The sequence below is a fragment of the Bos indicus genome, chromosome 4, assembly GCF_029378745.1.
Source record: "Bos indicus isolate NIAB-ARS_2022 breed Sahiwal x Tharparkar chromosome 4, NIAB-ARS_B.indTharparkar_mat_pri_1.0, whole genome shotgun sequence".
NCBI classification, from domain to species: Eukaryota; Metazoa; Chordata; class Mammalia; order Artiodactyla; family Bovidae; genus Bos; species Bos indicus.
In genome coordinates this window covers 40,920,537-40,939,332 of record NC_091763.1, presented here as the reverse complement: position 1 = coordinate 40,939,332, position 18,796 = coordinate 40,920,537, and the positions used below count along the sequence as shown (strand labels likewise).

At 35.2% G+C, this 18,796-nt stretch overlaps 1 protein-coding gene across 1 annotated transcript in view; it reads right to left on the bottom strand.

The window, feature by feature from the left end:
- Positions 1–18,796, bottom strand: part of GNAT3 (G protein subunit alpha transducin 3) — a 56,615-nt gene that overhangs the window by 20,086 nt on the left and 17,733 nt on the right. The window contains exons 2-4 of the mRNA XM_019959559.2: positions 13,991–14,033; positions 10,131–10,272; positions 4,555–4,712 (exon numbers count right to left, since the gene is read on the bottom strand). Coding sequence (XP_019815118.2) covers positions 4,555–4,712; positions 10,131–10,272; positions 13,991–14,033 — 343 coding nt within the window. The remainder of the gene's footprint in view (positions 1–4,554; positions 4,713–10,130; positions 10,273–13,990; positions 14,034–18,796) is intronic.

Here is an 18,796-nt window from a genome sequence, read left to right as displayed (position 1 = left end):
AGCAGAAGCATTGGCAGAGTGACAAATTTGCATCTAAAATACTCATTTTAATAAACAAATATAGAATTTTGGTGCTCAAGCCTGTGGTCTAAAACTTAAAACAAGCCAGAGGCCTAAAATACCTATAGTTCAAATCACTTAAAAAATATTATTCTTTTTCTAATTATGTAAAAATAGTATCTTTTTCAGTGAAGTCCATGTTGAATCTTAAAGTATGTGGAGTTTGTTGCAAACTAGACAGCCCCAATCAGCAAACTGCAAAATATTGATAAAAATCTTGCCTGCTCTCGTGATGCTTTCCTGTAAGTTTGCTAGTACTGATTGTGGAGGGTGAGGTCCCAACATTCCCTGATTAGGACTCATCTCTTTATTGACCTCAACTTAAAGAGTCTTTAGGTTTGAGAGAAAATCAAATATCTCATTTCCAGAAAAATTGGATGAATAGATTAATAGACAGGTACATGAAGGGATAGATGGAATGAAGGAAGGAAAGGAAGAGAGGGGGAAGAAAGAGAAAGAGAGAAGAATGAAAAGAAATACCATTGCACTGCTGCTGCTGCTGCTGCTGCTAAGTCGCTTCAGTCGTGTCCGACTCTGTGCGACCCCATAGACGGCAGCCCACCAGGCTCTGCCGTCCCTGGGATTCTCCAGGCAAGAACACTGGAGTGGGTTGCCATTTCCTTCTCCAGTGCATGAAAGTGAAAAGTGAAAATGAAGTCGTTCAGTTGTGCCTGACTCTTAGCGACCCCATGGACTGCAGCCTACCAGGCTCCTCTGTCCATGGGATTTTCCAGGCAAGAGTACTGGAGTTGGGTGCCATTGCCTTCTCCACCATTGCATTACAGAATGTATATGAAGTAAACTGGATGTGGTATCAATCTGACATTAATTTTAGTTTAAAATGTTAATGTAATTATTTTTTTTTAAAAAAAAACTGTTAAATTTTGGAAGAAAGCAATGGAGGTTCAGCTAATTTAGTAAGGTGTCACTTAATTTTCACTTTAAGAATCCATAATGGCAAAAAAGTTAACATTTACATTGTTTTTAAAAAATGTTGTAAGAAAACTTTCTTAGACACAAAGGGAGGAAGTCAACTTTCTTCTTATTTTCTACTGCTCTTTGCAAATTGATCTGGGTAGTTAAAAATCACTGCATTACTGGCAACATTCACAAAATTGGTGCAGAGATTTATAGATTTGTTTAACTTGAAGAATGGACAAATATATTTAATATGAATCTGAAATGTGATAGTCTCACTATAAAATATATTTTGTCAAAACAAAGAAAAAAAACTAGAAGGGAAGTCTAAGAAAAACAGTAAAATGTCATTTTTTTGCCCATTTGTGGTATGCAGTACATAATTATTTTTGATATCAAAGAGCAAAGAATTTGGTAAACATAATATAATATAATTGCAAACATATTTCTTACATTATTTTAAGGGAAATGTCTAACCAATAATGTGTATCTAAAATGAAATATATTGAAATTACAAGTATCGACATATCTTTCTCTTCCTCCTTCTCCAGAACTTTGCTAAGCAACATTTTATAGGAATATCCCACAATTCAGTTTCTGATTAATTGTGACTGCCTTTTTCAATGATTCATATCAAAAGCAATGTTTTCTATACCATAAAGTAATATTAAACCATTGTTTATGTAATCAAAGGGTGATACCCATTCTCTACATCATCAGAGAGATAAGAACAGGACTTTCCTCCAAGGGCAATATGTCCATTGGATTTTGGAATTTTAAATTGACATGAAAGAGCAATCACAGAGGACTTTTGTTTCTGTTATGTTTTCCTAGAATTTATATGGTTTGTTTTCTCTCCATAATCCTTCTTCTTATTATGCTTAAAATCTGAAGTATCATGCAAGTTTTTTTTTAATTCTGTCCTGAAATAATTTTTCATTTGTTTAATGTTTACTGTTTTATTTTTTAAGTACATCTAGTAGGTTCTGTTGGGAGTCCATCAGAAGAACTGCATATATACCCATTCACACAGTCATTTGCAGGGACAGAAATATAGAATAAGTACTTACATTATATTTGTATGCGTGTGCACACATGCTTACGGACATGTGACTGTGGGACAGGTCAGGAACCATTTACTAAAATGGATATTTCAAATCATTTTAATAATGAAGTTATAAATACTGTTACAACCTCCTATTGCTTATGGCTAAAAATTTCTAACTGGTTGATATTATTGTGAAAATTAGATAATCTTGCTTGAGATTCCAAAAGAATCCCACTATATATAAACATTCCTCAAATCAATACATTACTTTCTTCTGAAATTCTATATCATGCCTATCAAACCAGGGGAGCCAAAGCACATGTCATTAATAAGATTATTTTAGAAGATGATTTTGGTAACTTGATTAGAAATGAAGTGAATAGTCCACACCTCAACATGCATGTCACCAGTTTGTGTTCATCTAGAGCCTGGTGGCAAGAATACTCAAAAGAACTATACAAAAAAGATCTTCATGACCCAGATAATCACAATGGTGTGATCACTCACCTAGAGCCAGACATCCTGGAATGTGAAGTCAAGTGGGCCTTAGGAAGCATCACTACGAACAAAGCTAGTGGAGGTGATGGAATTCCAGTTGAGCTATTTCAAATCCTAAAAGATGACGCTGTGAAAGTGCTGCACTCAGTATGCCAGCAAATTTGGAAAACTCAGCAGTAGCCACAGGACTGGAAAAGGTCAGTTTTCATTCCAATCCCAAAGAAAGGCAATGCCAAAGAATGCTCAAACTACCACACAATTGCATTCATCTCACATGCTAGTAAAGTAATGCTCCAAATTTTCCAAGCCAGACTTCAACAATATGTGAACCATGAACTTCCAGATGTTCAAGCTGGTTTTAGAAAAGGCAGAGGAACCAGAGATCAAATTGCCAACATTTATTGGATAATCAAAAAAGTAAGAGAGTTCCAGAAAAACATATATTTCTGCTTTATTGACTATGCCAAAGCCTTTTGGGAATACCAGACCACCTGACCTGCCTCTTGAGAAATATGTATGCAGGTCAGGAAGCAACAGTTAGAACTGGACATGGAACAACAGACTGGTTCCAAATAGGAAAAGGAGTACGTCAAGGCTGTATATTGTCACCATGCTTATTTAACTTCTATGCAGAATACATCATGAAAAACGCTGGGCTGGATAAAACACAAGCTGGAATCAAGATTGCCGGGAGAAATATCAATAACCTCAGATATGCAGATGACACCACCCTTATGGCAGAAAGTGAAGAAGAACTAAAGAGCCTCTTAATGAAAGAGGAGAGTGAAGAAGTTGGCTTAAAACTCAATATTCAAAAAACTAAGATCATGGCATCTGGTCCCATCACTTCATGGCAAATAGATGGGGAAAAAGTGGTAGACTTTATTTTTGGGGGCTCCAAAATCACCGCAGATGGTGATTGCAGCCATGAAATTAAAAGACGCTTGCTCCTTGGAAGAAAAATTATGACCAACCTAGATAGCATATTAAAAAGCAGAGACATTACTTTGTCAACAAAGGTCTGTCTAGTCAAGGCTATGGTTTTTCCAGTAGTCATGTATGGATTTGAGAGTTGGAATATAAAGGAAGCTGAGTGCTGAAGAATTGATGCTTTTGAGCTGTGGTGTTGGAGAAGACTCTTGAGAGTCCCTTGGACTGCAAGGAGATCCAACCAGTCCATCCTAAAGTAAATCAGTCCTGAATATTCATCGGAAGGACTGATGCTGAAACTGAAACTCCAATACTTTGGCTACCTGATGCAAAGAGCTGACTTATTTGAAAAACCCTGATGCTGGGAAAGATTGAAGGTGAGAGAAGGGAACGACAGAGCATGAGGTAGTATGATGGCATCACCGACTCAATGGACATGAGTTTGAGTAAACTCTAGGAGTTGTTGATGGACAGGGAGGCCTGGCGTGCTTGCAGTTCATGGGGTTGCAAAGAGCCAGACACAACTGAGTGACTGGACTGAACTGAACTGAACTGAGCTTGGTGCATAATGATTATGTGTGTGTTTGTGCATGGGTGCACATGTATGCTCAGTTACTAAGTCATGTCTGACCCTTTGCAACCTCATGGACTTTAGCCAGGCTCCTCTCCATAGGATTTTCCAGGCAAGAATCCTGGAGGGGGTTGCCATTTCCTCCTCCAGGGGACATTCCTGACCCAGATATCAAACCCGCATTTCCTGCTTAGCAGGCAGATTCTTTATCACTGAGCCACCTGAGAAGCCCATATAATGATTAAATCTTTTTAATTGGGAGAAAATATTTACAACATATATATCTTTTCAGACATATATTAATAGTTTCAAAATTAGTTATTTATAATGCTTCCATGGTTATGTCTTTTACATCTTATTTATATAATCTTGCTCTTTTTTCTTTCCTTTCATTTACTTGTTATTTAGCATGATAAAAATGTAAACCTATTTACTTTTCATTTGTGATTACAAATGCAGAGTATACAGAGTTGCAGTTTTTAAATGTAAATGTTTCAACTACAGTTCCTTTTAAAATGCATTTACTTACTATGCAGCTGAGTCGTTGAGCTGATATTCAGATGCCCTTTCAAAGCAGGCCTGAACTCCTGGATCTCTCCACAGTCGTTTTATTATCTCAGCCAATTCCGGTGTCATGCTGCCATCTTCCAGGGTATTTGCCATCGCACAAAGCTGTTGTTGGTCTTCCTGTGGCATTGTTTTTGTCAGGATAAAAATGTATTGTTACTTAAACTCACATATTCTTCTGTTTTCCAAAAGATCACTTCAATTTGATGATTTTTACTTTAGTAACAATTTCATTGAAAATCTATTCACTATGAAGTGAAGTGAAAGTAGCTCAGTCATGTTGGATTCTTTGCGACCCCGTGGACTAGTACAGTCCATGGAATTCTCCAGGACGGAATACTGTAGTGGATAGCCCTTTCCTTCTCCAGGGGATTCTCCCAACCCAGGGATCAAACCCAGGTCTCCAGCATTGCAGGCAGATTCTTTACCAGCTGAGCCACAAGGGAAGCCCACTGTATCTTTAGGTTAATAGAACACAAGTATCTTATAATGCAACTTCTGGCTTATGTCCACAAAAGTCCTTCATTGCAAAAACTGTGAAATATTACATGAAGAAATTAAGGTATTTGGTATTTATCACTGACTTCTAAATATGATGGAAAAAGGGATAACAGTATTTTGGTGTAAGGCCACTGAGCTTCTAGAGGACCAGAACGCTAGTATCAAAGAGCAACAAATCTAATCTAATCGAGCACATTGTATGCCTTTGATCATGGCCATATATTTTCCAGGAAATAAAAATACCAAGTAAGAATTAGAGTACAAATGGAAATTAAAATTCAATACTCTAAAATTATAGTTTAGAAATATATTGTCATTATTTACCATCACATACCTCTTTGTAATCATAAAAATTACCAATGGTAATCATTTTGATCCACATAAAGTTTTTGAACATCACTGTAGGTGTTGTCATGAGCATTATTTTAGGGCAAATTAATAGGGCAGAGGTGAGATTTCATTAGGAAAAGAAGGGAAGAAAGTAAAGGAAAGAAAAAAAAGAGGAAAAGGAGAAAAGAAAACCAAGTATTGTGTTATTCCTGATGGAATATTTGGAGGTGACAAGGGCAAAAGGAAGTTTGAATAAATAACATAGTCCACAGTTTACTTAAACTAATGATCCAAACTGGTTTATGACTAAAAAAATTTCATTAAGAATGTGGGTTTCAGAATAATTCAATTATTGGCCATGATGCTAGAGCAGGCAAATGGAGAAATCTAGGCTCAAATCTTAGTTGTCAGATTCCAAAGCCCATATTCTTTTTGCTGACTATTTTTCATAACAACTCACATGACATTTAGCCCATGTGATATCTCACACAGTCCTTACAAGACACTATATTTTCTCTATCTTACAAATGAGGAAACTAAAACTTGGAGGTAAATTTGCCAAATCAATAAAGATGTAAGTATCAGAAAAAGAATCAAGCCTAAACACATTTTCTGCAAAATTAGGTGGCTACCAGTGAAGTATGTCCAACAAGATCCTGATGCCTTTCGGATACAACTCAATTTATTACTTGAAATTGATGATAGGCTTGTGCCACTGTTTTCTAAAAATCTGCTCTTTGTATAAAAAATGAAGGGTGTCTGTGACACTGTTAAAGAAAGGCTCTGTTAAGACTAAAAAGTCCATTTTATCTTTCTTCACAATCCAATTTTACTGCTAAGCCAAACTGATTAGATGACTGTTAGGCCACAAATTTTAACTGGCCCAAATCAAAGGCTTTGACCTGTCATTTTATTGTGTCAACACAAGATGAACTTTAAAATCCTTCCTCCAGAATAGTTGGATATGACAGGAAACTGTCATATCCTAGATAAATTTAAGGGATGTTTAATCATTTTCCAAATATTAATTCACTGCAGGTTTGAGTGGCATCCTAAATAAATTTTATTTCCCTATCATATATTTGGAAAAGTTTGGGAATTATGGTGGTTCTAGAATAACTCATTTTCTTTACGTTGGTTAGCTCTAGAACTATGTGGCATATGTTTCCTCAATAAGTTTTCCAGACTTTCTTCATCAATATTAGGAACCTCAGAAGAACCTAGAACCTTGTGTAACTCATTCTGAACCCTAGAATCATATTTTGAAAGATTATGGAAAAAAATACATCAAGGAAGGAAAAGATATCATAGCCTAATAATTTGCAGAAATGTCAGGTTTGAAATGCCAAGTTTTAATTACAGGATTTTCAGAAGCTTTGCTTATAAATATTGTTTATGAATTTCCTAAAAATTGTTACAGTGCATATGTATCCCAAACTTATTTGATTATAGAACTTTTGTCATAGAACATCTTGAGTAATCAGTGTTCTTTACTTCAAATTATAGGATTCACTTCATAGGGTGCTTTGTCAAAGATGGTCGCAACACCTACAATGTGTGTTGCACTTTTCAGCATTCTTTTAGTCAGTCTAATGACTGTTTTAGATTTCTAAAATAGAATATAGTAATATTGAGAGAGAATTAGTAAATGCCTTTATTATTTCCCTGTTTTGTTTCTTCAACTTTACCGTCTTTAAAAGCTTTTGAAATAGCTGATGCTTTATAACTACTTGGTCAACACCATTTTTCTTCTCTAGAGGGCAAATACTATTTCTATCTCATTTATGGCTGATTCTTCAGTGTATTCCTAGTATCCAGTTAGTTGTCTAGGGAAGCCCCTAAAGTCACTCAGTCATGTCCGACTCTTTGCGACCCCATGGACTATACAGTCCCTGGAATTCTCCAAGCCAGAATACTGGAGTGGGTAGCCTTTCCCTTCTCCAGGGGATCTTCCCAACCCAGGGATCGAACCCAGGTCTCCCATGTTGCAGGTGGATTCTTTACCAGCTGAGCCACAAGGGAAGCACAAATAAATAATAGTTTAGTTTAGAATAACAACTTTTCAAATGATATTGGATGTATACTTCAATACATAAATGTTAACGAGCCTATATTCACTGAGATTATTAGAAAGTAATAATATCTAATACTGGGAGCTTATATTTTTTCATAATTAGTGTTTGTATGAATTTATTATTCTTGCTTCCTCTTGTAATAATCATTGTAATTTAATGATGAAAGCTAACACTTTGTGGATGAAAAACCTGAAACTTAAGTATCTTGTCCAAACTTGCAGAACCAGTGACGAGTAAAGCTCATGTATATTTTCTGTTAGAAATCTTTTTCTTTTTGAATGGCAATCTGTGTGGTGAGGTATAAATGGTTATGTAAAAATATATATACTGTGTATCTAAGTTATTGAGAGTCACAGGACACCAGAACTGTGAAAGCCACACTTAAGTGCTTAACAATTAATCTGTCAAACAAATAGCCTGAGTCAGGTAAGGAGTATATTAATCTCAAAATCAAATACTAAAGAAGAATGTGATTGAAATTGCTATAATCTACATTAATTGAAATAAAAGTATGAGCCATGTAGTACCTGACAACTGTGATGCTTGATACTTGAGGACATAGGTCCTCCTAAGAAGTTATGTCAGTTGTTTAGTGGTGCTTAAGTTAGTCTATTTACCCCATTTAATGTACGGTTTGAATAAATGACCTTTCTTTTTATTTTGTAGTTAGCATAATGGCAGCAATATACAGAGTCTGTTTTCACTCCACCTTCATGCTAGATCATTACGAGTTTTAACCAACACATTCCAGGTCTTTAGTGATGACTGCTATCTGATTTGCAAACATTGGGCTTCATGAAGCAAAAAATATATTTAACTAAGTATCAGTAGGCAAGGTTGTGACACAAATATATGGAATATTACACATGCAAACTTGCTAAATCGTTCTCAGAGGAATGTTGAAGGAACACCTGTTCTAAGAACTGTTATTGTTTAAAAGAAATAAAAGAAAAGAAATAGTCCTAATTCTTAAAAATATTTTTACAAAACTCCTTGCATAGGGAAAAGCTCTATAACAGAAGCCAGGAGAATTGAGTTTTGCCCTAAACTCTAGTTATTTAATTCAGGCCAAATTGCTAATCCTCTTTGCCCCTTGTTATTATTATTTTTTAAAATAAGGGATTATTTCAAGTTGTCTCTTAATGGTCAGTTTAAAATCCTAGGTTCTTAGAAAAGCCAGGGTCTGAACTATAAATGAACACTAAATCATAGAATAATAAAGACCAAAAGGATATTAGCATTCAGCTCCTTCAAGTTCGCCCTTCACATGTGAGGGAAACGGTAACCTAGAGAAATATTATCTTTAACTTAGTTGGAGCCAAGTTGTGGGGAAGCTAAAAATGGAAGGCACACCCAGCAGAAATCCTGACTCTGCTTTACAGTCTGCCCCAAGGACACGCGGAGCATTTCTGTGCTGTCTGCTGGAAAGTGGCAGAACCAAAGGGGATTTAGGGACATGAAAGGTATTTTTCTCTTCATCCTAATGAGTGCCAAGAGTCATTTACATGGTTTAACCTTTAACTTCTCAAGAGGAGGAGAGAGCACAAGTATCATTGTCTTCTCTATACCTACTATATCATTCCTCTCTATATTCATTGTTAGTATGTGAAAGTGAAATTCGTTCAGTTGTATCTGACTCTTTGTGACCCCATGGACTATACAGTCCATGGAATTTTCCAGGCCAGAATACTGGGCTGAGTAGCCTTTCCCTTCTCCAGGGGATGTTCCCAACCCAGGGATCGAACCCGGGTCTCCCACATTACAGGCGGATTCTTTACTAGCTGATCCACTTTTTAGTATAACAAGGTACCTAAAAATTACACTGGGAGCAGTTTAGTTGACATTATCCAGAGGCAATCAGATGCTCCCAGAGAGAATAAAGGGAAATGGGTGAGTTCTTCCTATAGATTGTATACAATCTGTTTCAAGCTATGATTAACTATACCACTCTTTGCATAATACTATAGGTTTAATTTGCTAACTAAAATAGTTTTATATGTTGGCACATAAATTGTTTTCAAGTAGGTAAAATTTTTATACATTTTAACATAAAATCTTATATATTATATAAAAAAAGACGAAACTATCTGCTACCTTGTAAACAAATAATGACTGAGTATATTTATTATGCAAACATTTTCTCATACAATTTTGAATTTTTTTTAAAAAATTAACTTTATAAAATAATCACTTCCTTGTGCCACATATTTTTTGTAATTATCATTGAACATTATTGATAGTTGTAGTATTGTTCTTAAAAATAAACTCTCCATGAAATGGCTCATAATTAAACTTAATATAGAGATATTACAGTTTGATTTTATGGACTAGACTCTTGTATTTAGCAAATATAAGTATTTATATTTGATATAGTGTATTATTTGATACTGGGCTTCCCTGGTGGCCGATTGAGTCCTAGGAAAACAGTTATTGTTGAGTAAGATGAGAGCGCACAGTCAAAAGGAAAGTTCCATTTAAAGGAAAATAGGAAATCTTACAGTAAACAGAATTCATACTTTCAAATTCATGTTTTATATTCTTATATTTTGGTGTAGATTAATACTACAGATCTATTAGGTCCCACTGTTTATGGTTCAGACTCCAATACAGCTGTCATTATTTGCATACTTACTGCACTTCTAGGATTTACATAATCAATCTCCAGGGTTGCCATGGCTTTCACAATAGCTAGGATGGATTGCAATGTATTACTGTAAATTACTGCTTTGAACTCCATGCATTCTTGCTCACTGTAACCGTTCTTATGGATGATCCTATAATTTAAACATGAAAAGCTTTTGTCAGTTGAATAGTTGATTTTTTCTACTATTAAACACATCAATGATAATTTGCATAAAATTATAGTATACATTTTTGTTAAAAACAGAAGACCATTTTATGGGTTTGAATTTTTATTTTCATTGGGATTTAATGTAGTATTTTCTTTCTGAGCTCCTAAGCTAAATACAAAGAGGACTTAATGATTTGCTCTAGATAAACTACAATTTAAAATGGGTAAATCATGAGCTTTTTACTGAGCAAGATTATTTCTTTCTGAGAGAAAGATTGTCCAGATTCCCAGGACAAAGATATACACAGAGTTCTGAAACGTTTTTTAGTGTTTGTAACATGATGTCTAGAGGAAATGAAGTAATTTACTATAGCATCCACATCTTTTCCTATCACTTAAGACACACAGGAAAAATAGGAGTGCCTGCTTTCTATTTATAACAGTAACAAAGGCATCCTTTTAAATGGTGGTAACCACCTTCTGTTAAATCCCTTGTCACTGTTCCGTGTGTGTACGTGCCACTGAGTTCTCAAAGCTGAAATGCCTAGACATTTAACTTGGCTGAACTCTTCTTTCCCTTCCACTCATTCAATCAGAACTCAATTTTATTACTAGTTTTGGAATACACACCTATTAAAAGGTTCTTTGTGTATGCTAATCACTTTATTACATTTCTATTGCATAATATATTCTTGTTTTTTTTTTTAAATTGCTGTTAAAATGAACTGTGTGTTCATTAGGCATCATTTAGATGAGAGATTACTAGGGATTTGTGTTGCATCCATACACACAGAGGCTTTAGTATAGGGAGTAAAAAGAACACAAATGCCTCCAAAGACATTAAAACCTCCAAATGCAAATACTCTTAGTGAAAAGAGTAAAGGCAGTACCTATGTCTATTATTTATTGTTTTTAATATTGGATTGCCAATACTGGCTGTATTTATATTCAAAACTTCAAATGGCCATATTTGTCCTACTGTATTAAACAATTAACTAGATGAATAAGATAGTCAATTAAAGACTATAGTGAAAAAACAGTAAAATGTTTTTATGGATACATTAAGAATAAGTTCAGGAAAGAAATCCCAGTTCTCTGTCAAAAATTAAAATTAGAATATTACTTTAATTATTAAATTTAAATGGCAATTATAAATAAACCTGGGGGCATTTAGGTTTTCTTCCTGGAACAAGTTCTTATCTCTGTCCTTTTTCCATGGAATGAGAACTACCTGTCACCAAGTAAATTAACAGCAAAGTTAACAAAATCGGCTGTAGTGGGATGTGAGCAACACTGCTTTTCTAGGGGCTGCGATTACTGCAATTACTGTGAGATAGAACTCTCCGTCTGCAAGTTCATTCCTAGATCTGCTCAAATTAATAAGCGTTTACTAGGCATTTTCGGCAACGTATTTCAAACACTGAAGAGAATGAATAAAGTATAAATGTCCTTCTTCCCTAAAAACATAGACCAGTGCTCTATTGTCCCATACAGTAGTCACATGACATGTTAATTAAAATTAAATAAAATTTAAAAGTTAGCTCCTCAATCACATTAGCCACATATGGAGAGTACAGATGTAATAATATTCCTGTCATCACAGAATGTGCTATTGGAGAGTACTAGATTACAGGAAGGTAGGGCATGAAATGCTATTTTTGTACAGTATGATAATGTATAGCAAAAATACTAGCAGGTGGAATGAACTAGAAAAAGTGATCAACCCAACCGGGAGAGGTGGTAAGGGATCAGGGAGGATCATCAGCAGTGATGATCAGTTAATTTTTCAGGGATAAATGGTTATTTCCAGAGAGTCAAAAGGAAAAAGAACACTTTGAGCAGGAGAATCAGTGTGACCAAATAGATGCTTACAATTATCAAGCTTTCAGTATGTGCCAAACGTTGTTTTAAGTGCTTATGTGTCATCTTGTTTCTTGCAATAAGTCCTGACTTAAAAGTAGGTAGCTATAAAAGTTATCACCTACATTTAAAGGTAGAAACAAAGGCATTAATACATAAAGACGCTGTCCCTGACTTATTCCATTAATGGATGGTACAGCTGGTCAACACACACAGCCTGATTTCAGAGCCTGTGATCTTAGCCACTAGGCTATATTGCCACCCATGGTATGCTAGTCCATAGCACTGTGTAAGTTCAGCATTTCTGAGGAGAAAGGAGGAGGGGGAGGGACTACGGGGTATTAGGATGAAGAGATAGGCAAGAGTTGAATTCTGAAGTGTTTAAGAGTTCTAGGAGTTTGATCTTGTTAATACAGGTGAAGAGTTCAATTCATGAAAGAGATAAAATAGTTTCTGCAGAGATAGCTGGTGACAGTGTGGCTAACAGTGGAAAGAAGAGGAGAAGGAGAAACGACATAGCATGATATCACTGTAATCCAGGTTAGCAATGCCAAGGTTCTGAACTGAGGCAGTGACAGTAGAGTTAGGTGACGTGTTTGGAGACATAACTTGTGTAGATGTTGCATAACATGGTTGAGACAGTGAGGGGTCACTGTAACTACACATAGATTTATTTCTGTAGAGGCTGCTGTTGCTATAACTCATTGCAGGGGACAAAAGGGCACATGGGAAGATAAGTTTAGTGTTGTTTATTCTGATTTAGACCTATCCGTAGAATATAGAGGCAGATATTATATGCTTCCCTAGCTCAAAGTGTGGGCTTCCCTGGTGGCTCAGAGGTAAAGAATCCACCTGCCAATGCGGGGAACCCAGGTTTGATCCCTGGGTTGGGAATATCCCCTGGAGAAGGGCATGGCAACCCACTCCAGTATTCTTGCCTGGAAAATCCCATGGACAGAGGAGCCTGGTGGGCTACAGTCCATGGGGTCACGAGAGTTGGATATAGTGACCAAACAACATCAGACTACAAATAGATAATTTCACCATTAGTTGGGATCATTCCATCACCAGGATACATTCCAAAGAAAAAGATCCTCAAGCATAGTAAAAAATAAGTTCAAAAAAATGATTATCTTCTTCTCCTATAGTAATGATGGTCCTTTAAAATTCCCCAGCAGTGACATAGTCATGAGATTTCATGTTTTCATCTCCCCTTAGTATTTAATTTACTCATTTAGATATTGCATTTTTAAATTATAGCATTTTTGTGCTCATAATATCCTTATTCAGAATTCAGGTCTATTTATTTTATTGTAAAGAGAAAAAACATAGAGAAAAAATACAAAAATAAATTGAAATCCATGATGATAAAAACCTTAAATATGCATTTCATTCCCATGCATGAGGAATGCCAATTAAGTTAAAAATTTTATTCCCTCCTAATTTCAAATGGATCACTGACATATTTTGAAATGTTTATGGCTTATGCTCATGACATTAAGACCCTGAATCATACCTATATTAATATATTTAAAACATAATTGCTTTTAGTAGTCATCTTGTTGAGAGGCAAAATTTGAAAGAAAAATGGAAATTATAATATTACTCATCTGTTATGCTTACAGATAAGGGATTGGAGGAATATTTGCACAGGAAATGTGACAGCTCTGCCACTATCTGTGGTTTAGAGACTATCAATTAGTTTTTCCAAAAGTACTTATTTAAGTCATAGTCAAATACATGGTCTCTCGCGTTACAGGTGGATTCTTTACCAGCTGAGCCACAGGGGAAGCCCACATGGAGACATCAAACAGTAAATGTTTAAAATAGTGGGCACCTACTTCATTTGTTTCACAATGGTACTTTTTCCAGATTCTCCTGCTCCTGCAATAGAAATATGGGAGTGTTATCAACTGATATACCAAGTTCTCATAGACATTAAAACCTGTGACTCTCTTTCTTGTGAGTTAATCTTTTACAGACCACCTCTTATGTAAAGAAGGAGAGTAATCAATCAGGACTTGAAAGGTATTATTGGCTGTCTACTTTCTAAGATAGTAGCAACCCCTCTATTTTGATACTAGAGTCAGATATAGTTCTGGCTCCAAGGTAGAATGTGTTTTGTAAACCATGAAGTGTATACCATCAGGAAAACATCAGTTCAGTTCAGTCACTCAGTCATGTCCAGCTCTTTGCAACCCCATGGACTGCAGCACACTAGGCTTACCTGTCCATCGCCAGCTCCCGGAGTTTACGCAAACTCATGTCCATTGAGTTGGTGATGACATATCTATATATTATTGCATTTAAACATGACTTTACAAAAGCTTTTCTCTCCTAAGTTTTCAACTCTCCCCTCAAAGGGTTCCAACTTTATAGTTTCTCTGTGTGTGTTAGTTGTTCAGTCATGTCCAACTCTTTGTGACCCCATGGACTGTACAGCCCGCCAGGCTCTTCTGTCCATGGGATTTTCCAGGCAAGGACACTGGAGTGGGTTGCCATTTCCTTCTCCAGGGGATCTTCCCAACCCAGGGATCGAACTCGGGTCTCTGGCATTGCAGCAGGATGCTTTACTGTCTGAGCTACTAGTCTCTAGATCACTCCAGAATGTGTCTTCCTATATCCTATGTGATTAAATAGCAAGGAAAAAAAGACAATAATTTATTTCCAGAACTATTCAAAGCCTATTCTGATTGAAGGATGAGCTTTTGTTTTCATCATCATGTTTATCTTGTTACATAGAAATTTTATGTTTAAAATAGAAAGCTGCCTATAATACTAAGCAAACCTAAAGAGCCGTCGGGATAACAATAACAAAGGAATGAATGTCTCACAATGGATTACACATTCCGGAGAGAGGGGAAAGGGGTGGCAGTAATACCATAGAGAACCAATTGCATTTATCTGGGGGCATCTATTTAGTTGATGATATACAATATACAACTGTATTTTGGTATTGTTGGCAAACATGTAAAAAGCTACAAAATTCACATGATTTAAAAATTTTAAAACATAAACTTTTAAAGAAAAAAATATAATTTTCTGTGCTATACAGAAGAACTTTGTTGTTTACCCTTCTATATATACCAGTTTATATCTGCTTATCCAAAACTCCTAATTCACCCTTCTCCTGCCCCTCCCTCCCCTGGCAACCACCAATCTATTTTCTATGTCCCTGATCTCTTTCTATTTCATAGATAGGTTCGTTTGTGTCATATTTTAGATTCCACATATAAGTGATATCATATGGCGTTTGTCCTTCTCTTTCTGACTAACTTCATTTATGATAATCTCTGGTTGCTTTTCTGTTGCTGCAAATGACATTATTTCATTTTTAATGGCTGAGTAGTATTCCATTGTGTATATGCACCACACCTTCTTTATCCTTTCATCTGTTGGTGGACACTTAGGTTGTTTCTATGTCTTGGTTATTGTGAGTAGTGCTGCTATGGACATTAGGGTGCGTGTATCTTTTCAAATTATAGTTTTGTCTGGATATATGCCCAAGAGTGGGATTGCTAGATCGTATGGCAGTTCCATTTTTAGCTTTCTGAGGAACTTCTGTACTCTTTTCCATAGTGCTTGCACCAACTTATGTCACCACCAACACTGCAGGAGGGTTCCCTCTTCTCCACATATCCTCTCCAGCATTTGTAACTTGCAGACATTTTAGTGATATCAGGCAACTTCTTGAAATTTGGTAATTCTGGGTTTATACATGGGAGAAAAGCAGGGGGTCATCAAGAGTTGATAAAACCTGAATAATACAAATCTGTTCATAAAGTTTTTATATAGAATCACTAAACTTTAATAAATTGAGGAAAACTCAATGTTCCTCAGGTTATAATTAACATTTATCAATAAAAATGTGACATTGAAATATAATATTGATGAAGGGCCTATAAAAAAAGATCAATGAGTGAATATTTAACCTTACACTAATTTCTATATCCTTAAGAGAAGCAAAGGCTTTGATATGTTATTATGAAATTGAGTCATAGGACATCTTTAAAGTCTGTGTGCTTGTTAACTCTGGACAAATTTCAAAGCAGCACTACTAAGACAATTTAAATATCCAGGAAAAACCCAAAGTTAGGAAACTTGATTAATAGATGTAAACATATCCCTTACCAGCATGGTAATCAACTGCCTTGTTTTACCTAAACTAGTATAATTTTATGGAACAAAAGTCATGACTTCTGGCAACCCTGAATCTAAGAATTTTATTCAAATTATATGAAAATCTATATTGAATCAGAAGATCTTGACTACACTATCTAAATTTCTAAACCCACTGTTGCCCACTATTGTCCTTTCCTTGCCTCACTTTTTTCCCTAGCACTTACCTCATTCTAGAAAGTAACACATTATTCACATATAGTTTTTAAATTTTCCTGTCTGTCTGCAAGCACTACAGAGTAAATTCCACAAGGGCAAGGGAATTAGTCTGTTTTGTTCACTTACATATTTAAAGCACATAGAAGAGTGCTTAATAGTAGAATCTCAATGAAACAAATGCATTATTTAAACTCAGACAGTACTTCAAAAGTAGCATTTTGTCCTTGTGTTTTATATGCTTCTTCACATTGAATTTCTCCCTGACTCAATGTTTTCTTAAACTCTGATGAGCAAATACAACTACACCTCAGTTTAATTCTACTTCACAGAAAATTGGTTTTTTCTTACTCAGAGGAAATTTTCTTGTTTTTCTAAGAAAATTACGTATCTGTAGCCATCTGAAAGAACTGCCCACCTTACAGGATACTGAGGAATCAAAGTAGTAATGCTATGGTAAATAATTTTATTGCTGGTGATGATTTATAGATTATTCCTCTTGGATAAACCTCCAGCATACTTTGCTTTATGGTTTAATGCTAGTCTTTTCCACACCACTCATTGTGAAATTATACAACGAAGTTGATAAATACAAAATCAGCCTCAGCAAATTTGCTAATCTTTTTTCATAGATTTTAAATCTAATCAAACAAAATTCACAGATGGGGCACAATCATTTAACAGAGGCTTCCATGTGTAAGAATGAGAAATTTGAGATAGTGAAAATCACAATAAAATATCACCTCACTTGTTTTTAGAAGACAACTGGCTATATTATTTTCTATGGCTAAGTGTTATGTTTGTGAGGATGGCAGGAGTAAATCAATGAGCTTTGCACAGTATCTTGGTTTACTGGCTTTATGTAATTTGCTATTTTGCTCCAGACTGCATCACTTTGAAAGAAAAGTTATTCAATAAGATTATAAAACTGTTCTTGGTAGTTTTTGAAAAAACTCCAACAGTAGACGTAGATATTAGAAATCGCAGCATCATCCTACACAACTAAAAGATTTGTAGTATATCTTACTTATCTAAATATGTTTTCAGTTTTGCTAGATGGAAAATTGCAGGGTTCTGGGGATATGGGAGGAAAACCAATTGGCCCCATAGAAACCCCAGGACTTATCCATTCAGAAATAGTTTATGTTGCATTTTCTTCAACTAGAGTGGAAGCACTGAATGAAAAAATTTTCGAGAAAATTTGAGAGATTGAGAATGTCTCATTTTTAACTATCAGTTACATAATGGTATAATATCTATAATTTCTACAATGAAGTGAAAATAATTTAGATAATTTTCATTTAATTTCAGTTATCTATCTTGAGAATAATAATCTGTGTAAGGACTTTTCCAGAATTGTATCAGCATATGTATCATGGACAGATATACATTTGAACCACTGTTGAACACATAAAAATTTTTTAAATAATCACAACTATATTTCATTAAGATCTGGCAAGTTTCCAGAACTATTTTTGATGCCAAAGGGTATGTTATTATACAAGGATTGTTGATAACCGATCATTCAGATGTGTGTCAGATAGGCAGAATAATCACTTTTGAAAAAACAGCATTACTCTTTAATGAAATTCTGTATGAAAACTATTTTCCTTTGAAAGATTTTAAAATAGCTACCTGAATAATTTCCTACTCCATGTGGTGACTTCAGGCTTCTATATGAAGGCCCAGTATAGGCAACTATAGGAATAAGATGAAAATTCCTGAAGAAAAGCCCATCTATCTAAAATCTAATTTATTATTTGCCCTGTTGCAAAGTTTTTTTAGGAATAAATTATTGAGTCCCATGCTCACAATGTTTCTAGGTCTTAGTTCACAATAATCATTCCATTCCTGTAAGATTAGATCATGCTACACGGCCAAATATAGACATCAAAATAGTGTGTTTACACAACCCAAGGGCATCCTGGAATAATCTGTTCCTTCCTAATTGTGATGGTGACTAATATTATTATCTGGGTCAAAGTGTAATGAGGGAATTTTAACAAGCTATTTATTTCTTCGAAGAAGAAAATGTTTCAAATAATTAAATATTTAAGTTTATACTTAATTCATACTTTAATACTCATAAATTGTTTTATTCTTAATAAGTATAAATTAGAGGTTTTATTCCACATTTTTCTTTGCAAATATATTCAAAAATTTTTAAGGCTACACGATGTCTATGAAGTCTATGAAGTGTGAAGTGAAAAGTGTTAGTGACACAGACGTGTCCTACTCTTTGAGACCCCATGAGTCACCAGGACCCCATAACTCACCAGGCTCCTGTCCATGGAATTCTCCAGGCAAGAATA